Source organism: Macrobrachium rosenbergii, chromosome 25 (genome assembly GCF_040412425.1).
Source record: "Macrobrachium rosenbergii isolate ZJJX-2024 chromosome 25, ASM4041242v1, whole genome shotgun sequence".
In the NCBI taxonomy this organism is placed as follows: Eukaryota; Metazoa; Arthropoda; class Malacostraca; order Decapoda; family Palaemonidae; genus Macrobrachium; species Macrobrachium rosenbergii.
This window is the reverse complement of record NC_089765.1, coordinates 44,621,910-44,644,563: the sequence shown is the minus strand read 5'-3', so window position 1 is coordinate 44,644,563 and position 22,654 is coordinate 44,621,910. Positions and strand designations below refer to the sequence as shown.

Here is a 22,654-nt window from a genome sequence, read left to right as displayed (position 1 = left end):
GATGAAACAATAGTCCATATATTAGCGCGGGATCGCTGGGGTACCATCTGCAGCAACAACCCTCCTCGCCTGTTTCTAACTTTCAAATAGCTTTGCTTGTGCTATTAACATTCATCAAACCACAAAACAATTCCCGGTAAGTATGTAATTTTCATCGTCCGGTCTGTACAGCGAGGCAGTCCAGAGGACGAGAAAATCCTCCTGAGAAAGGAGACGCTGGCATGATATGGAAGATGCCAATTAGTGTATATATAAGCTGGCAGTTTTTAGTAGGTAATAATTCAGTGTCATGATTAGCCGCCTGCTAAAGAGCCCCTCACACCTTAAGTCTCTCGACCATATTTTTTATATTCCACCCCAATGGAACATGCTGCATTTTAAGTAATAAACGTCACACTTTTATTACGTGCATGGCGAAGAATAGGAGGGAGTTGGGAATAAATTCACAAATAATAGCCCATTGTGTCTTTCTTATAGTTTTATTACGTGATATCGTCTTGGGTATATTTTTACACATACATACAAACATGCATACATACCTGATCTAATGTATTTGAATCTGCCTAAACTGACTCCTGTAACACAGACGGATAACAAAAACCTTTAGATAGAGAGAACTAATCTAAACTGTTTCTACGGTTGTTGAAACGGCATATAACTTAGCAACGAGTTAAAGCAGTTCCGCTGTGCATATACAATAAATAAGTTTTTATAAAGCAGGATAAACCAAACAGTGGGGAAAGGGTCTAGGGAAAAAGACTGGCACAAAGATTAATGAGCAATTTAATATCATAAATATTATCAGTAATAATATTGCCGCACCTTTCTTCCATAACATGTATAGAAAGTGGCAAATTCTCCAAACGTCCATTGGTATGATGCCAGAAATGTTAACAGATTGTATTAAAAATGTTTATACACTAGCATTTTATATTATATGAATATTCTTTCTCTAGTTATTTGGGATCATCTCATGTATATCACTTGTTTACTGAACATTCAGCAAGATTGAAGGATTCAGCTGCTTTATAAAACAGATGTAATAGCATATAAAGTAAAGTTGACGAGGCTCAATATCCACTCTAAATTCTTACGTAAGCAATAGCTATTAACCACATCTGTTGCATGTAATTCGTGACCATAGTAAACTTCAGTTTACCTTCATGTTCACATTTTTGGCACTCGACGTTTATCTGTGTAGTTAGGGAGAAGTTCAAAAATGTCTTTTAATAATGACTGTATTGATTTACTATTTAACAATAATAATGTTAATGTTGTACAAATATGAAGTATGACAATTACAAAGCTACGGACTTGTTAAGCGAGCATTAGCAAAATCATGAGAGCTGTAGTAAAAACTAGATGATGCATAAAGAACAAAGAAAAGTAATCAAGAAATGGGTGCGAGGGTGCACTTGGGTTAAATTATCATTATTATATTTATTAAATCTTTGAGTCTCAGCAGATTATTAACGTAGTTTTTTTACTCAGGTGTATAATTAGTCCTAATGTATATTTTGTCATAGCTTTATACAAATATAGGAAACGCCTCCTTTTATCTTTTGTTGAACTTTAGTTTTTGTCATAGACAACAACCAATAATTTATATCGTATCTGTGATTAGTCACTTACAGTTAATGAAGTTATACCATGTTGATAATTGATTATGATAATTGATTGGCATGGTATGTTTGTTGTGTCATCCAGTTTAATGAAGTTATACCATCTTGATATACGATTTTATATTAAAAAATTAATTGGTGTGGCTTGTATTATTTTTCACTTCAGTTTAATGAAGTGGTTAGGTCTTAATGACTGATAATTTATTGGCTTGGTACTATGATATTTGAAGTAATTTATTGGCTTAGTATCTAATGTTATCGCTTATGTTTTTTTTTAATTTATATAATATAGCCTTGATATTTTCAGTAACAGTTCCTCATTGTAAGAACTTAAGGTATTCACTCCCTCGTTACGTTCCAGAGCTTAACTGAGCTTTTAAGACCCGGACCATAGCCTTAAATTTATGAACCTCTAAATCTAGCTCTCGCCTATACTCAGTCCAGGAAGTAGTTTATATACGGTGATGCCAATTCTGTACGGTGAGAAAGTTATTTACTTTGATCGTTCGAGTTTCTTTTTATAAATTAAAGGATTCGTATCTTTGAGTTCTCTCTCTCTCTCTCTCTCTCTCTCTCTCTCTCTCTCTCTCTCTCTCTCTCTCTCTCTCTCTCTCTCTCTCTCCTTAATTTTTATACAAGGAACCGATGATCAGATGGTAGAAATTTATGTTCGTTTACTTATTTTTATAGTAGTTGCTATATATATATATATATATATATATTATATATATATATATATATATATATATATATATATATATATATATATATATATATATATATATATATTATGTATGTGTGTATAATAATTCAATTGTTTTTGCATTGTTGTGTATAAGGATACGTGGAAGTGTGAAGACATGCTCGTATATATATATATATATATATATATATATATATATATATATATATATATATATATATATATATATATATACACACACACACACACACACAGTTTGAGCTACATAAAATGAGAAGTCATGTATCTACTTATTCCCCACGTCCAAGTCATTTGTCTTCATTTATACTAGAGTATGTTTAATCTTCACCAAATGATGAGGTCGCTAATCTTATGCAATTTTCTACCACGGCTGCAACCTATCGTAGTTGATTAACCAACAGATGTATAATTCTCTGTTTAGGTGTAAATAATCATAACTGATTTTTGTTGAAAAACCGAGGAGAATTGATCATGTATTAATTTGTAATTATAACGGAAGGGAATTGATACTGTATTCATGTTTTTTTATAACCGAGGGGAATTAATACTGTATTCATATGTTTTTTATCCGAGGAGAATTGATACTGTATTAATTTGTATTTATAACAGAAGGATATTGATACTGTATTCATATGTTTTTATAACTAAGGGGAGTTGATACTGTATTGATTTGTATTTATAACTGAGGGAATTGATACTGTATTGATTTGTATTTGTAACCGAGGGGAATTGATACTGTATTCGTGTTTTTATAATGAGGGGGTTTGATACTGTACTGATTTATATTTATAACTGAGGGGAATTGATACTGTATTGATTTGTATTTATAACAGAGGGTAATTGATACTGTATTCATGTTTTTATAATGAGGGAATTGATACTATACTAATTTGTATTTATAACTGAAGGGAATTGATACAGTATTCACATGTTTTGATAACCAAGGGGAATTGATAATGTATTATGTATTTATAACCGAGGGGGGTAGATACTGTATTCATATGTTGTCGTAACCGAGGGTCATTGATACTGTATTAATTTGTATTTATAACCTAAGGGAATTGATACAGTATTCATATGCTTTTATAAATGACGGGAATTGATACAGTATTCATATGTTTTTATAACCGAGGGGAAATGATACAGTATTCATATGCTTTTATAACCGAGGGGAAATGATAAAGTATTCATATGCTTTTATAACCGAGGGGAATTGATACAGTATTCATATGCTTTTATAACCGAGGGGAATTGATACTGTATTCATATGCTTTTATAACCGAGGAGAATTGATAATGTATTAATTTGTCTTTTTAATGGAGGGGAATTGATAATGTATTAATTTGTCTTTATAACGGAGGGGAATTGATACTGTATTCATATGTTTCTATAACCGAGGAGAATTGATAATGTGTTAATTTTTAATTATAACAGAAGGGAATTGATACCGTATTCATATGCTTTTATAACCGAGGGGAATTGATACTGTATAGATTTGCATTTATAACAGAGGGGAATTAATACTGTATTCAAATGCTTTTATAACCAAGGAGAATTGATAATGTATTAATTTGTCTTTATAACGGAGGGGAATTGATACTGTATTCATATTTTTTATAACTGAAGGGAATTGATGATGTATTAATTTGTATTTACAACAGAGGGGAATTGATACTGTATTCATATGCTTTTATAACCCAGGGGAATTGATACCGTATTCATATGCTTTTATAACCTAGGGGAATTGATACTGTATTCATATGCTTTTATAACTGAGGAGAATTGATAATGTATTAATTTGTCTTTATAACAGAGGGGAATTGATACTGTATTCATATGTTTTTATAACTGAGGGGAATTGATGATGTATTAATTTGTATTTATAATGGAGGGGAATTGATACTGTATTCATATGTTTTTAAAACCGTGGGAATTGATACTGTATTCATGTTTTTATAACTGAGGAGAATTGGTAATGTACTGATTTGTATTTATAACCTAGGGGAATTGATACTGTATTGATTTGTATTTATAACCGAGGGGAATTGTTGCTGTCTTCATGTGTTTTTTTAACCGAGGGGGATTGATACTGTATTCATATGTTTTTATAACCGAGGAGAATTGATACTGTATTGATTTGTATTTATGACCGAGTGGAATTGATACTGTATTGATTTGCGTATGTAACCGAGGGAATTTATACTGTATTGAATTGTACTTATAACCGACTAACCCAAATTAAGCATGGAACCTTCAGGATATCTTTATCGTTAACCGATCACTTCCAAAAAATGGTAGCCAGAGCCCCTGAGGGGGTTTAGTATTCTAAGAAGACAGAAATTACCTTGTGTTTATTTACTTACCTTTTTTTTTTATCAAACAAGAAGCTAGTGTAGATAAGGTTGGAGTTTGCTTGCTTGCTTGTCTGTTTTTGTGTTCTGAGAAAATGTTTCCGGTGATAATGGCGACGATGATAAGCACATTACCCTTCGGAAGTCTGCGGGATGGAGAGTTACGTTTTCGTAGATTGATTCCCCCCACACCCATGGTCTCTCTCTCTCTCTCTCTCTCTCTCTCTCTCTCTCTCTCTCTCTCTCTCACACACACAAGCAGACGCGCGCTCGCTCGCATGCATATATGTAAACAGTGTTCCTTTTCTTCAGTTGAGGAAGTTGCCTCAGGAAAGAATAATCTTTGCCACGTTTATCCTTTGGCTCCAGAATCAATAATTGTAGTCTCATTTTTTGCACTGATAACCAAGTTAACTTAAGGTACGGTTATCTGCAAAGCTGATCAGTCTGTATCTCATCTGATCGCGTTGAACAGTCCATAATGAAGACTGAGCGTTGCTGACTTGTCGATGTTTATGCAGACTATATATTTTGGGATTTTAAATACTGTAGTTGAAAACCGGAAATATTTGCATTTTTTAAATTCTGTTTTCTTTAGATTTATTGCTGTACCGTTAATGTGCGTAGTTTCTTTTTCTATGTGTAAATAAGTTTTTGGGGAATTGAGAATTATTAATTGCTAGTGACCAAAATATTCCATAAAGTATTTTAATGAGTTATTGCTCATGCTTACAGAATTTACTAATAAATTTTTAATATTTTCTTTAAATATTATATTGAGGGTCCACAGGAGATAACGGAAAGATCAGTTAAGAATTTCTTGATATTACAGATCAAAAAATAAAAAAAAAACTTTTTAAAAGTTGTTGGTGTATCAAATTATTCAGAATTGCGGATCATACGCTCCTGTTAAAATATCGGCATTTAGTCCATGTCAGAATCTGTTCCAGTGTTATATAAAGTATAAGAAATATAAACAGTGTGTGAGCAGAGAGGTATAAATTTGATTGAAAGCTTAAAAATGATAAAACCTACGTTATGAGAAGACCACTTTAAAACTTAAAAAAAAAATATCTCTAACCAGAGGACTCTGAATGACACACTAAGGCCTAGTACTTGTGGTCGAAATAAGATGTAACCAGTTCACTTTGAAACTGAATTGAACACAGGATAGTCAATAATGGTTAATTCAAGTGAAAGTACGATAAATAAAGACCATTTTACAGATTAAAAAAATGTAGAAATTGGGCTCTGAATGAATTTAGGCTTGTATAGTACCTGTGGCCAAAATAAAAATTAACTATTTCATGTTGAAACTACCAAGAGAGCACATGAATTTCATGAACATTAAGTGAATTTGATATCAGTGACAGTTGATTCCCTTGTTATCCTTCGTTTAACATCGTGCCGTGATACCTGTGTACCTGTAATTACAATGTAGTGCTGTTATTGTGTATCCTCAGTGATACATCCTTCTTGGGCTGCCTGATCTGACAGTGTGCAGGTCTTAACGTCAAGGACACTTTATTATATATATATTTGGTTATTTTTCCTGTTATGATTAGATGTTGAAATTGAATTCAGATGAAGGTGGAAATGTTGCAAGAACAGCAATAAGAACAGGAGTAAAGGTGACTGATAAATGCAAATGAAAGTAAACATACAAGGAAAAAAGAATTTGTAAATTACAAGCTCAGTGCTGTTAATAGGTTGCAAAGTATTGCAACATAGATATATGTATGTATCCCTTAGGGGTTAGCGCCATCAGTGCACCTTACATGGTGCACTGTAGACATTGCTTAGATTCTTTGCGGTGTTCCTTTGGCCCCTAGCTGCAACCTATTTCATTCTTATGCTATACCATCATTCATATTTTCTTTCTTCCATCTTACTGTCCACCCTCTCCGAACAGTTGTTTCATAGTGTAACCGAGAGGTTTTTCTCCTGTGACACCTATAATGACACTTTTAAAACTTTTTGACTCTCGATTTCCCTTTTGGTGCTGAATGACCTCATAGGTCTTAGCACTTGGCCTCTGGCCTAAATTTTACGCTCCATTCCATTTCGTAAATATGTGTGTGGACTGTGTGTGTGTTTGTGTTTAAATAGAGGGCAATTTTTTTTTTTTTTTAGATTTTCATATTTTAAGCATTCACTCTGTGTAGTCATGTACAGAAAAGAGAAAAATTAAACCATTGGTGAAGTTTTGCAATGTGATTCACTCAAACTGTTAAATTTTATTCTTCCAGGTTCACGAATTCATGCCATTAGTGGACATTGGATGCAGCCACTTCCTGCGGTTCTTCTTGTGCTCCCTTTATGCCCCCATGTGTACCCCTGTTGTGGGCACTGCCATCCCTTCATGCCGGTCTATTTGCCTAGAGGTGAGAGTCACTGGAGTGTATTTTATGAATAGTTTGCCTGAGTATTTCAGAGCCAAGCTTTTTCATATAGCCTTCTGTATTAGGTTTGTTCATCACAGTGCTCTTCCACATTGATTTCTGGCCTCTTTGTAAGCACAGCTGCCTGCACCAGACTGTTAAGGTGTGTGGCAAGTTATTTTGCTGTCTTTTTAAATTATTGGCTTAGTAGGTCAAGCCATTTGGATGTGGCATAGTACCATGATGAGGTGAGTGTAAATATTCGGTATATTGCTCTGTAGTTTTTACTATGTTATACTGCAGTGTTTCCATATACAGTGCTTATATATTGTGCCTCCTGACATACAAAGGACACAAGGAAGAGACAAGGCAAGGAAATTTAATATGCAGCAAATGCAAATCATATTTTAAATACTGATAGGTAGTAAAGATTACAAAAAAAAAAAAAAATTATAAGAAAAGAAGGGTTTCGTAAAAAGGGAAAACAAATACTGACAACAAAAACTGTCTACTGCAGTCAGCAGAAATTGTTGTTAAAGCCAAAGGCAAGAAGCAATTTGCAGTTAAGCTGCAAACAAAAGATTAGATAGAAGTTAACTCCCATGTTATTAGGCTAATATTGACACACTTGTAAGATGAATTTTGTTAAGTCGGGGAATGTTTCTGAGGTAAAAGCAGTTGTAGCAATTGCATAAATTGTATTGTATATATTGTACAGTGTAAATAAAAACTAGCAGTTGGAAAATGAATTAGAAAAGATAATTATAGTTTCTAATAACAATATGGTAATACTGTATGTATTGTACACAAACACATGCTGTAGTAACTGCAGTACACTAACCTGTTCATGCTCAAAATGAAGCAAAATTGGAATCCAAAGATTTGGAAGCTTTCACATTTATAATTATGACTTCACTTTTGTACAGGAAAACTCCCTATCACTGGTGATGAGAAGACCGTTTGTAGATACTGCTTAGTAGAAATGTCTCTAGTATTTATTAAACATTGAACTGTTTTATTTTTTTGTGATTTTTAGGACTTTTTAAATCACGTAATTAGAGTGCTGATCATGATTTAGATTTATGTAATGAGTACATGGCAAAGTGGTACAGTATGCTGCATCATCATCATTCAATATGTAAAGAGTATTGAGATTTTTATAGATGTTTACAGAAACACACCCAGTACATCTGTACTGTTTTACAGACATCACTCATGGCATGGTGATAAAGCAACATTCAAAAGATTTTGTCACTATTAGGAAAAAAAAGAGTTTAGTATACCTTAGTTTAACCAGACCAAGCTGATTAACAGCTCTCCTAGGGCTGGCCCGAAGGATTAGATTTATTTTACATGGCTAAGAACCAATTGGTTACCTAGCAACGGGACCTACAGCTTATTGTGGAATCCGAACCACATTATACCGAGAAATGGATTTCTATTACCAGAAATAAATTCCTCTAATTCTTCATTGGCCGGCCGGAGACGCGAACTCAGTATTAGCAGAGTGCTAGCCGACAACTCTAATGACTCGCCCAACGAGGAACTTTAATGTAGATGTGGTAATGGTGAGTTGGAGGGGCCATGGATATGACCTGTGCACAATTCTTTGGAGAAGGGTAGGTGATGGTTGTAGCCTGTGGACACTAGAAGAATTGGCAGACCCAGACTTACTTGGATAAGACTTACAAGATAGAAAGCTGGAGACAAATAGAGATTTATGGAGATAAATCACAGGAAATAATTTAGCAAAATTTTACAGAGGCCCTTTGTTTCACATGGGAAGCAGTGATGATAATGTTTTTCTAGTGTATGCATTTTGTCACAAACTGCAAAGAAGTTTATGATGTTTATGATATGTCTTGTAGAAAGGTGAATAAAACATTTGTTCATTAATGTGACCTGTTGAGGTGTTGTGTACATGGGAGTATAGAATGAAGGTTTTAATAATGAAGCTGATATTATATGTATTTAACTTTGATTTTTATTTAAATTTAAATGTAAATTTACAGGAAATCCATAAATATACAAATCTCTGAGGTAATGAAAGAGTGTGGAATTTGTAGTTACTGTATAATATGGCCAAATAACATGTAAATCTCCTCAGAAAGAAAAGTATGACAGCTACTTCTAAGTTTTGGTGTGTATTTTTCAGGGTTTGTAGCTAACATTGTGATTATTGAAAAATACTTTATTTTTCTATGTAATTTGCCTTTATGCCTTCATTTCAGGTTAAGTCTAAGTGCCTGCCAGTCCTACGTTCCTTCAACTTCTCTTGGCCAGCAGCTCTAGAATGTTCCCGTTTGCCAACACCTGGGGGTGCTGATGGGTTATGTATGGAGTATCCCAACATCACATCCCCTGATCCATTGCCTCCCCCTGTCAGAGATAGGCCCTACTCTGGGAGCTCAATCCGTGTAACCCCCGCTCCACCACGTGTGCAACAGGTACTGGAGGAATTATTGTTATTATTGATAAAGACACATCCTTTTCAGGGATTTGAACTGCTGACCTGTGTTTTCCCAGGCCAACAATATATTCACTTAATGGCTAAGCAGATGTAGTTTGGCCATGCAGATCATAGGTCAGCAGTTTCTAGAATAGATTGCCTGCTTCTTACTATTATCATTAGCCAAGCTACAACCCTAGCAGCCAATTACAAAAAAAGAAAGAAATTGAGAACTAAAAAAATACAAGAGAAAAAACAAAGGAAAACAAATGAGATCAAACCAAAGAGAAAAGACACATGAATTTACTCAGTAAATTCATTTGTATCTAGGTTAAAGTTGTGGTTCCAACAAATCAGCTACAATAGTAACATTTCTACTTCTTAGTATAAAAACTGTGAGCACAGTATCTTAACTTTATGAGATTCCAGTGATGTCAGATGAGCTTCTATTTCTTGAAATTCTGTTGACATCAAGTATTGTCACCTAGAAACTTTTGAAACTATATATATATATATATATATATATATATATATATATATATATATATATATATATATATATATATATATATATATATATATATATGTATATATGTATATATGTATATATGTATATATGTATATATGTATATATGTGTATATGTGTATGTGTATATGTATATATGTATATATATATGTATATATATATGTATATATATATGTATATGTATATATGTATATATGTATATATGAAATTTTTTTATCACACCGTGATTTATATACAATCATGAAGCTACAAATGTCGTTTTAATATCAAATTGCGCTACCTCGAGAGAGTATCTCCGATGGAGAATTATCACGAAGGGAATTTATATAAGTGATAAAATGAACAGGTACCACTGGGACGCGAACCCTTGACATGGACCCATTCAACGACTCCAGTGGACGTTACCATCGCGCCATCCACTGGGGGCGAACCCTGACGCATGGACCCATTCAACGACTCCAGTGGCGTTACCGCCGCCATCAAGATGGCGCGGTGGTAACGCCCACTGGAGTCGTTGAATGGGTCCATGTCAAGGGTTCGCGCCCCAGTGGTACCTGTTCATTTATCACTTATATAAATTCCCTTCGTGATAATTCTCCATCGGAGATACTCGAGGTAGCGTGAATTTGATATTAAACGACATTTGTAGCTTCATGATTATATGTATATATGTATATATGTATATATGTATATATATATATGTATATATATATATATGTATATATATACATATATATATATATATATATATACATATATATATATATGTATATATATACATATATATATATATGTATATATATACATATATATATATATATATATATATATATATATATATGTACTGTATATATATACATATATATATATATATATATATACATATATATATATATATATATATATATATATATATATATATATATATATATATATATATATATATATATATATATATATATATATATATATATATATATATACATATATATATAATGTATTTATATAATTTTTTTTTTTACTTTGGGTAACATTCAGAAGACGTGCAGAGAGTGTTGGGGAGTGTATAAATCCTGTTTCTAAGGAGGGGTTGTTCAGAGATAATTATTATTCAAGTCTAAAATTGAAAATTAAGAAATTCTTTCTGTTTTTCGTGTCTATAAATACCAACTTATATTAAAGAAACGAAATTTATCATATACTTCCATGGTGTAAAAAGAATATATAAATCTAGTAAGGTTTTTAAAATTATGGAAAGCAAAGAATTTCAGTCTTCAATAAACCTCAGTGCAATATTCAGGTTGTAGAATTTTGTTATTTTTTATTTTGAAGGTGCAACAGTAAAATACTTATTTGGTTTCAAAATAAGACCAGCACATTTCTATCATGATGAAATTTACTGCAAGCAATATGAGAAAAATTTTTCTGCTCATAAGTGGTAAACCCAAACAGTGTGTGTGTGCGTGTGTGTGTGTCTTACCACTGACAAGTTTTGGATTTCCAGAATCCTGAAACAAGTTTATAATTTCTGGGTATTTATTTCAGGATTGTGGTACTTAGTAATTGAAGGCACTAACACTACATAAAGAACAGCATACGTGGTACTTTACTGATGAAACTTAGGTGCACATTACTCAAAGTGTACCCATAGAAGGTTGCTTGAGCACTGGAAAATGTTTAATTTTCGTTTTTTTTAGGCTGGCTTGAGGAATTATTTTTAAGTATATTGAAAGCATGCAACATCATATTTGAAGGAAGAAAGTTGGCCATTAATTGCAGTGTGATTTTTCTTTGTATGAATAAAGTTTATATTAAAGTTTTCATACTTTCGGGCATCACTGTCATAAGGCTGCAGGATTACATTTGTTCTGTTTATCGAAGCACAGTGTTTATCTTTAGTTTCTGTAATTACTGTGATATTAAACATATCCTTCTTATACAATGCTTGACCAATTCTGTATGATAATTTAGTTGCAAAAGTTTTTGTACTATTGATTTGGTGCAAAGATGCTGCTGCATGTAAGATGCATCGAGATTAGGATAAAGTTGAATTGTGCATGTATCTATGTTGTTAGCTTTTAAAATTCTTTTTTTATGTATATTTATGCTGTTGTATCATATGCAGGAATCCACTTGTCCTCATCGACAAACTTGGGTTGCCACCAAAGAAGGTGGTGTGTGCGCCCCTAAATGTGGAAAGGATGTCTTCTTCAGAGATGCGGACAAACAATTTGCAGAGGTAACAAAATCGGATCCATTACTGCCAAATTAGGATATGACATTTCTTGATTACTGTAGTTGCAATTTCATTGAATAAATCTGTTTTTATCTAGTGAATTCTTTTGTATCATCAGCATTGTTTTTTTATGCTTTTCCTTTAAAGGATTAGTTGTGAAATTAGTTTATCAACTTTCTTGTCTTGTGCATTTTCTGCATGAATTCTTATCTATTCATGTCTCCATCTGTGTCCATTTCCATGATTTTGTTGGCCTCCCTACTGGTCTTTATCCTGCTTCCTCCACATTTACTTTTCAAACCAAACAGCTCATCACCTCTTCTTATCACATATCCAAAGCATCGCAGTCTTCGAATCTCAGTCTATTTTCCAGTTCCTCTACACCACATCTCTCCATGATGTTCTCATCTGTAATATGGTTTTTCCTATCTCCAGGCACAAATCGTATTTTGTAGTATCACCTCTTCCAAATGATGCCTATTTTTTCATAAGTACTCTTGCCTTTGCTTCATAGACTACAGTATTGGTGAACCAACAAAGTCAGTCAAAAAGGGGGCTCCAATCACTGTACACTGTTGACATGTTTCCGTTTCTCGAAGGTAACTTCCAGATACCCTTTCCTTCGATTTGGTCTGTTGTAATCCTCTATGGTATTTCCTGGTTTTCTTTTCCTTATAAACAGCTGAGTTCAGAGTTAAGACTTCTTTTCTGAGCAATAAGTTACCATCATGTATGCAGGTATGTGACTGGAAATTAAATCAGTTTAAATATTAACAATTCCAGTTAACACACTCTCTTTTGTACATCATGTCATTAATAATTTTGGAATGGTTTTTCACATAATCTACATTTTCGTGAATTGTAAGGCTCATTGGTGTTCTTTTAATAGTTAAGGCTTCTGTTTTTTCTTATATTTTACATATCGCCAAAGTTTGTCACAATTGTAGACAAACAGGGGTCCGTCCTTTAATGAAAAGGCTTGATCCAGAGATATTGACCCAAACCATAATTGTTTCCTTCTCACCATTCCCTTAGGGTAAACATAGATTTGGCAGAACATGAGTAAAGCTGTGTCACGTTTTCTTAATTAATATTTTCATATTCTATTTCTAGCAATATATTAATTACAATACTGCCTCCCTACTACACCCTCTTTTGACCAAGTACACTTGACGGACTATAGAACAGGCCATTTGTTCATCATCAGTTTTTTCCTCTATGCTGCTGGAATACTATTTACCTGTAGTCAAGTGACATCTTTCCACTGCATCCATGCTTTTATTATTATACAGTATATATCCTATCCTATCTTATTTACTTTTCATTATCTGCTCTACTCTTCAGTATGACTCCATCAAAAGCAATAAAACTCTTGCCTCTTCTAAAGTTTCCTCTTACAATACAACATGGCCCTGCTCTTGCTCTATAGAGCCCCCTACCCAATTGCAATGTGTTAGGTGTATGGGGGAAACCAAGGAAAGTTGTAGGGTTATAAATTCTTCTGAATTGCTGTATGTTTCAAATCTCACATGGAAATTTAGATTACTGTTTGCATTGTAATTGAAATACTTTTCCAGTGAATAATAATGAACTTGATTAATCTGTTTGTTTACAGGTATGGTTACTGGTATGGGCTGGGCTTTGCTTCCTATCAACACTTTTCACAGTACTGACTTTCTGGCTTGAACCTGCGAGATTCAGATATCCAGAGAGAACTATAATTTGCCTCTCACTCTGCTATTTGCTGTACTGCCTTGCATATCTTGCCAGGTAGGTAAAAAAGAGCCTCTCTATAATATTTAGTAGGAAAAGGATAAGTGTACTGTATTTTTGAACCCTTTTTTACTGTATATAGTGCTAGCTGGCACGGATATTTTATCTTATATAAATACAGACAACTGTATTATATATGAATTTTATTTGCCAAGGAAGTTGATCATTCAGAGTTTATATGTAAACTAATCGAAAGTTGCCAGCAATGGTCATTGAAACAGAGCCTTATTTCTCTAATTTATTTTTCTCTATCTCACTTAAATTTTGGGGGGCTGCAGTGATGTGTACAAATTTTTAATGTCCCATAAGTATCTCATCCAACATATCACTATAAGGATGTACCATATATTGATTTTGATTGATTTTGCCTTTCAATTTTGAATATGATGCACATAACATAGTAATTTGGGTTTACAGTACGGGGTGTTTTGATCCAGTTTTTATCTTCGACTTAGTGGTAAGTGTAGTGTCCTTGACTTGTAAGCAGTCTTCACATATAGTGCATTAATAACTGATTGCTTCACAATTTCTTTCATTTTTTTTATTTCTGCCTTTGTAGATTGTGATTGGTCAGGACCTTGTCCCACCCTGCTGCATTATGTAGCTATGAAAGTACAATTATGTCTTTGTGTAGGAACATATTTTTTAATTTTTACAGCAGTGAGTATTAAGTAACTTCAGCCCTCTTTCAAATGGAACCTTGCAAATTGATTGACTATCAAAATGATTGGCCATTTTGTTTGTAGAATTAATTTTTTCATATGTTTACAGGCTTGTTGTACCAGCTGAAGTGTTATCCTGTGAAACATCTCCAAATGGAATTTCACATCTTGCAGTTGAGGGTTTACATTCATCAGGGTGTATTATTACATTTATTTTACAGGTACTGTATATGTGGTGTAATGCACAGTTTGTTTTATGCGAAGATCATATGATGTATGAACTTTGTTGGTGTAGAAATGTATAGGTGTTAATGGGTCTGATAATAGTCAGGTTTTTCCTCTCTAACTTTTTGCTTGAAAAAGCCAGGCCTCTATATTTTTTTTTACTAAAAGTGATAATTAAAACTCTAAAGGTCCTGTATGAGTGTGTCAACTTTAATTTCCCTAGAATCAGAGTAACCATTATTCAGGAGAGGGCTTCATCTTTGCTAACATGCATGGAATATTAGTATTATTACAAAGTAGTTTTTGACCACAGGACTCTAACAAAGGCTTTGTTCTTAAATGAGAGGTGAAAATTGGAGTAAGTGAAAGTTAATATAGTTTAAGTAGGAAGAGATGAAAGGGAATGATGAAAAGTGCAAGGCAGAAAGCAGTGCACCCTGGGAGGAAGAGATGCTATAGTACGCTCCATCTACCTTATGCCACATAAGGCACACTGTCACCTCCTGATGACTGTCAGAGAATTTGACACAGAGGCCTTGATGAGAAATCAGAGGTGGTAGATCAGAAGTTTAATAAAAGATCCTGACAACAAGAGACCCTTAGTATAAAGATAACAGTGCAAACAACCTTGCATATAAACAGCAAGTGAATTGCATATAAAGTATTGAATATTAATGTTGTCATCATTACATAAATGTAGTAAAACTAATTATTCATTATCATATAGATTTCTCCCCTGTAAGATACAGTTTAATCATGACCAGTATGCGGTATAGCTCATTTTTCAGCAGAAACTAGAGTACCCTAACTGTAAAACAGAACAGTCATCAGTTGTGATATGCAATTTAGTATTGAAATAAGTTCATGAACATCTAACACAATTACAACATTTTAGTCAGTGTTAAGTACAGTACTGTACTGTATGTATGAATAATTAATAATTCTTTCAGGCTTGCAAAACTAAATGTTCAACTTAAGAGGCATTGTAACTTTCCTCCAAGATGTGGTTTGATACATATTAGATCTTGGACAACATTACTAGAAGAGGGTATGACAATTTCAGTTGCATGGAACATCTACAAAAGTAGTACAGTATAGATTTTTTGTGGACTCATTACTAGAATGTTTTGGGGACTTAACAAATTTTACTTGTGATTGTTGGCATCTATCTGAATTTGCACTAAAATCATGTCCTTGGTAAAGGGTGTTTTGACTACCGAGGCTCTGAGAAACCAGTGATATCTATGATCACATCATTGGCAAACACTGCTGGTATGTTTTTCAATTTTTTTACTTACAGTTCTTTGCTTCAATTTTTTCCCAACTACTGTACTTTATATAGTTTGTATAATATACTTGTTGTATTACCAAAAAGATAGTGGAATCAAGTTTAATCTTTGAACACTGTTCAGTAATACATACAGGCACACTAGACTTTAAATTTTTTTTTCTTTTCCAGTGTGGTTGCCAACTGGATTTTTAAAAATCAGGTGGTGTTTGCATAATGGTCTTTATCCTTTCTAAGTAACGGTTGTTGAGATTATATTGGAAGATTTTTGTTGTTCCTTATCATTTGTCTTTGTATATTTTACGAATTTGGTTGGCTGCTGTTTTGTTCAGGTTATTAAAGAAGCTTTGCTGATTTTAATTTTAATAGCTTGAGATTTTCTACTTAGGAAACGTTTTGGCCATTGAGCTGGTATTATGTCATGTTTAGAGTTCTTTATTCCCTTATTTACAGAAGCAGGTAAGTAAGAGAACAAAGAACTCTAAACATGACATAATACCAGCTCAATGGCCAAAACATTGAGCTGGTGTTATGTCATGTTACAAGAATAAAGAACTCTAAACATGATGTAATACCAGCTCAATGTTTTGGCCATTGAGCTGGTATTGTGTCATGTTAAGAGAATAAAGAACTCTAAACATGACATAATACCAGCTCAATGGCCAAAACATTGAGCTGGTAGTATGTCATGTTTAGAATAAAGAATTCTAAACATGACATAAAACCAGCACAATGTTTTGGCCATTGACCTGGTATTATGTCATGTTTAGAGCTCTTTATTCTCTTACTTACTTGCTTCTGGAAATTTTCTTTTCTTAGTACAAAAACTTTGCTTGATGGCGCCTTTAGGTGTTTGTCATTATGAATTCCCTTTAAATCACATCATAATAAAGAACTGAAATCAGTCTACATGTATTTAATGGGGCTGAAAAGATTAAGCACCAATAATCTTGATACAGTGTAATTGCTGAAGTGATACAGGACTTGAAAAAGGTTTACCAAAATCTCTTGTAGTTAAGAAGTTTTGGTGTCAATGGCTATTTTAAATACAGTAATTTCTCATTTAGAAAAATTATTGACTTTGATCTCCGTAAAGAACTGGTAAAAAAATATCTTGACATTTTATGTAGCGTAAGAAGTATTATTTACTCTGGGTCATCTTAATTTTGAGATTGTCTAGAGATAAAGCACTGTGGTGTGGATGTCTTGAATATTCTTTTATACATTAAGGTTAAAGAAGTTTTTAAATACTGTCTATTTAAGTTCAGTCTTGTCAGACATGGGAGCATTCGCTTCAAGGGCTATTGAGTGTTTTAGGTAGTGGAAGACAGAGTACTGTAATCATTTAAGAAGATTTTTTATTTAATAGTCTAACCAGGCTGTAGATTCCTGATTTCAAATTATTTAGCTTACTAGTGAATCATAATTTATTTTGAACAAGCAGGCATACAGAGAAGTTTTTATGTCTCCTTCACCACCCCAAGGCATCAAGTAGTCTTGACTCATGAATATTTCTGGTAGGTTGCAGTGCTTGCCCTTATGGTCTTAACCTCATAATCAGTAAGTCAGTCTAGTAATATTAAATGTTTTCTGTGTGCTAAGGTTAGTTCTGTAGCTTTAATATATTTGAAGATGAAGAACTTCAACTTTTTACTATATATCATATATGGGTGATGGGGTTAAACATTTTACGGTGGATCCAAGAGTCCGGGTCATATTGAAGATGCAAAAATCAAATAGGAATTTGCCACTGCCATGGTATAAGTGTATGAATAGGAGAACTGGTGGTGATCAGGAAGTCAACAAGTTATAAAGTAAGTGAAATATAAAGCACAAAAAGGAGACAGACAATTTCTTGTTATATTTCTGCTCATACCAGTACACTTTGGGTGGCATAATTACATTAATTTGTCTTGATGTGACATCTCAAGCTTGCCTGAGGATAGGTATTTAAATGTCATACTGTATTTCAAATTTCAGTATTCAGTATGTTTAACAAATAAAATGTAGTTGGGAGGGTTGGGCTGGAGTATTGAACTAAATCACTTGGGTGTCAGTGAATTTGATACCATTACTGTTGATGAATATTTGATATCACTACTGTTGATGAATATTTGATACCACTACTGTTGATGAATATTTGATATCACTAATGTTGATGAATATTTGATACCACTACTGTTGATGAATATTTGATGGCACTAGTGTTGACAGTTTTCAATTTCTTTTCAGTATTACTTTGGCATGGCATCTGGCATTTGGTGGGTAGTCTTAACTTTCACTTGGTTTCTCTCTGCGGGCAAGAAATGGTCTTCAGAAGCTCTACAAGCTTATGCTTCGTACTTCCATGCAGCAGCTTGGGGATTACCAGCTATATCCACTATACTTATCTTGACATTAAAGCAGGTGAGAATCTTAAGAGGAATTAGTTATCAATCTTATAAAATACCTGGACAGTTTTATAAGGAGAAAAATAACGTATGCAGAGCTGTAATGTATATATTTTTGAGCAGTCAGCATTTTGTTACTGACAGGTTATTAATGAAATGCATAAGTTGCAAACAGCATCTTCAAAAGATGGAAAGAGTACTTTGAACCAACTGCTGAGTAAAGAAAATGAAAGACTAGTAGGGGAGGATAGACAAGTCAACATGGGAATGGTAATGGGTTTCTTGAGGCAAGAGGTGCTAAACACTTCAGAAGATAAAGAATGAGAAGGTGACACGACCAGACTTTATCTCAGTTGAAGTATAGAAGGCATTAGGAGGTGTAGTGTTATATTCTGATGGAAAAGATTTTAGATCAAGAGAGGATACCAGAGGAGTGGAGGGGAAAGTATATTAATACCAATTTTCAAAGGCAAGGGAGATGTTCAAGAGTGTGGTAATCATAAGGGTATTAAACCGATGTCCCACACCTTGTAGATATTAGAAAGAATGATAGATGCCAGACTAAGAGAGGAAGTAGAAATAGGGAGAGAACAGCGGGAATTTATGAAAGGAATTGGAACAAAATATGTTATGTTCTGTCTGAGACATGTAATGGAGAAATTCAGAGTAAAACAAAGGGACTCACATATGGTGTTCATAGACTTTGAAAAGGCCTATGACAGAGCCCAGAGACAGAAAATTTGGAGGAGTTTGAGGGAGAAGATGGTCCCAGAGAAGTTTGTGTTGTTGATTCAGTGTATCGGATAGTGTATACCAGAGCAAGGAGCAGTGTAGGAGAGACTGAAGGATTTGAGGTAAGGGTTGGATTACACCGGTGATCAGCCCTCAGTTGTGATGGATAGCATGACAGTGGAGGTATGAGAGACAGTGCCTTGGGGCATATTATATGCAAATGACATGGTGTTGTATGTAGAGAGGAGGGAGGTTATAGAGGGTAGGTTGGAGAGGGGGAGAGTAGCACTGGAGGATAGAGGAATGAGGATAAGCAGGTTAAAGACATAATATATGTGTACCACCATTGAGGGGTTTGACAGGGAGCGTATAAAGTGGTTGGAGAAGAAATAGAGTAGACAAGTTCAAATACTTAGGTCTATAGTAGAGACTGGTGGAAGAGTGGATGAGGCAGTAAAATGTAGGATACAAGCAGGTTGGAACAATTAGAGAGCTGCCTCTGGAGTTCTTTGTGAAAAAGAGTCCCACTAAGACTAAAGGGGAAGTTCCATAAGGTAAGACCAGCTATGTTGTATGGTACAGAAACAGCAAGTATGACTAAGACAGAGGTGGATGTAGCAGGGATGAGAACGTTAAGATGGATGTATGGTGTAACGAGAGAGGATAGGATTAGGAATAAGAGTATAAGAGGGTCAGTGAAGGTGGTTGAGATATCAAGAAAGTGCAGGAGGGGAGACTTAGATGGTACAGACACTTGCTGAGAAGAGAGGGAGACCATATTGGAAGGCATGCTATGGAGATGGAAGTGCAGGGTAGAAGAAGATGAGGAAGACCAAGAAAGAGATGGAGAGATTATGCTAGAGAAGACTTGAGAGAGAAGGGACTTGATGAAGCAGAAGCGCACCACAGAGGTAGATGGAAGCTGCTTGTCCAAAATGGTGTCCCTGTAAAGAAATGGGACTAAACTGAGAAAATAGATTGCAAACATCTGTAAACATTTATTTAACTTTAGTAAATATGAACATTATTACAAATTAAAATGACCAGTGGGTCACATTTTGGATGCATAGGGCTTTCTGGAAGAGATGAAAATTGTAGCAAGGTAATGTTAAAGAAGTTTGATGGCTAAGTATGAGGAGAGAAAAAGGTAACACATAAAAAGTTAAAGGCTAAAAGCATTGTAACTTGGGCTGAAGAGATGCTGCAAAGGACTACAGGGGCTGAACAGATGCTGCAAAGAAGGGCTGAAGAGATGCTGCAAAGGACCACAGGGGTTGAACAGATGCTGCAAAGAACCTGTGGTCCATGTAAAACATATTTTAAGTGGTACCACTGCATGGGTTGGTGTTGGTAAATCAATTAAAACTTTTGTTTGATACTTGGATCATTTTCCTCTTTAACAGTAAGATAGTGTGCTTTGTTTTGATAAACTCCAGTTCAGTAAAATTTCTGTGCTCTTGATGTAGTCTTCAAAGACTGAAGTACCTCAGTGTTGTACTGTATACAAAAAATCCACCAGAGTTTTTACAGTTACTTATGCTCAAGCTGCTTTCCAGTCTAGTAAGGGGTCCTCATAACAAATTCATATTTCTAGGCATACAAAGCTCTTTAGCATACAATATTTATGCGAGGTAGAGTTGTTGAAGAAGTGATGTTTAGTTGTAGTGATTTGTCTCAAGAATTGTAGAGTAACACAATCCAATGTTGATTCGGACTAGTATGTTTAATGCCTGAAAGAAGGTGGTTAGATTTCTGGATGGATATTTTGTAAAAAATTATAGTGCATTGTAATTGTAAAAGCAAAAGTATATTTTGATTAATGGCACTTCATATGAACTCTTCCAGGTTGATGGAGATGAGCTCGTTGGTCTGTGTTATGTAGGAAATGTAAATAATTGGGCCCACATTGGATTTGTCATTGCACCTCTTACTTCATTATTAGTATTGGGTACTTTCTTCATTGTCTTTGGGTTCATAGCATTGTTTAGAATTCGGAAAGAAATCAAGAATGAAGCAGATGGAACCCATAACAACTCAGGTGAGTGAATTTTTCTGCTTTTGAATACAAGAACTGTATTACAGCTTTTTCATTTGTTTAAAAGTGGAATTATAGGCATTTCAGGTAAAAATTATTTCTTTCATAATCTGTCAGAAATGTTCCGTTATTACTAAAATTTAAGGAAATAACTGAATTGTATTTGTAATTTGTTCTGACGGGAATACATACCTACACTTTCATAAATGGAGTTTTTCACTGAAGTAGACAGCCTATGTGAAATGGGACGAATCTGACTTCTAAGCTGACATGTAGCCCTAAGCACCAACACATGGTGAGGAGGATTTCCAGATGTCTATTCAATTCCTCCTCGGAAGATGCCAAGATGAGCCTGTTGTCCAGGTAATACTATAGGCATCCTAGTTGATACCTACAAACTACTGTTAGTGCCAGATTCCTGGTGAAGAGACGAGCATCCAAAGCAAAGAGCCCTGAACCGGAACATAAATCCCTGCCTTGAAGATATATGACTGGGGACACGAAAGTAAGCATCAGTTTGATTTAGAGAAGCAAATCAATCTGCTCAATGATTCCACATTCGCCATCTGAGAATCAGACACAAAAACTTGTGTAGGTGGGTAAGGTCTGTGATTAGTCTTCACACTCCCAAAGCATTGAGAACAAGGATGAAATAAATGCAGAACCCCAGTTTCTCTAGCATTGTTTCTTTGGTGACCCCCCCTTTGCCATCATGAAAGGAATCTCTTCATCCAGGACCTGAAACTTCTCCTGGTTAAATGCTTCTTTGTCTACCAAAACTTCTGCAGACAGGTCCTACTGGAAGCCAAACTGCTAAAACGGGCAACACTCTTTATCTCCTCCGTATGCCCCAGCTTGGAGACTTGTAAGTTGAAACCATCCACACCCACTGGGGAGAAAGGTTGATTCGGGGTTTGGATGCTGTGAGGCAGCTGGTAAAGAGAATGCAGATGTCCTCATTGGGCTTCGTAGGATTGGCAAGCTTAGTAGGATTGTGGATGCTGTGAGAGTACAGTCTCTGTCGCCAGTTGAGTAGGGTAGAGGCTGTTAATTTGGCTTCTGTACTCAGTGTTCCAGGAGACCAAGATTTATCCTTACAGTGACGCTTTAATATACCCCAGGATGGCTACAGCAGCCATTTCAGAGGAGATGGGGATCTCTGCCAAGGGATGACCCAAATGTATAGCAGGTTTTACCTGTGAAGCTTTGACAAATATGGTGAGGTATGGCAAAACTCTTCTACCACAGACTTGGCTTCTG

At 34.6% G+C, this 22,654-nt stretch overlaps 1 protein-coding gene across 1 annotated transcript in view; it reads left to right on the top strand.

The window, feature by feature from the left end:
- The window catches only part of LOC136852625 (frizzled-10-B-like), a 62,654-nt gene that overhangs the window by 29,629 nt on the left and 10,371 nt on the right, over positions 1-22,654 (top strand). Inside the window, exons 2-8 of the mRNA XM_067127548.1 lie at positions 6,947-7,081; positions 9,310-9,525; positions 12,179-12,292; positions 13,905-14,059; positions 14,834-14,945; positions 18,470-18,643; positions 21,205-21,397. Of these exons, the coding sequence (XP_066983649.1) occupies positions 6,947-7,081; positions 9,310-9,525; positions 12,179-12,292; positions 13,905-14,059; positions 14,834-14,945; positions 18,470-18,643; positions 21,205-21,397 (1,099 nt within the window). The remainder of the gene's footprint in view (positions 1-6,946; positions 7,082-9,309; positions 9,526-12,178; positions 12,293-13,904; positions 14,060-14,833; positions 14,946-18,469; positions 18,644-21,204; positions 21,398-22,654) is intronic.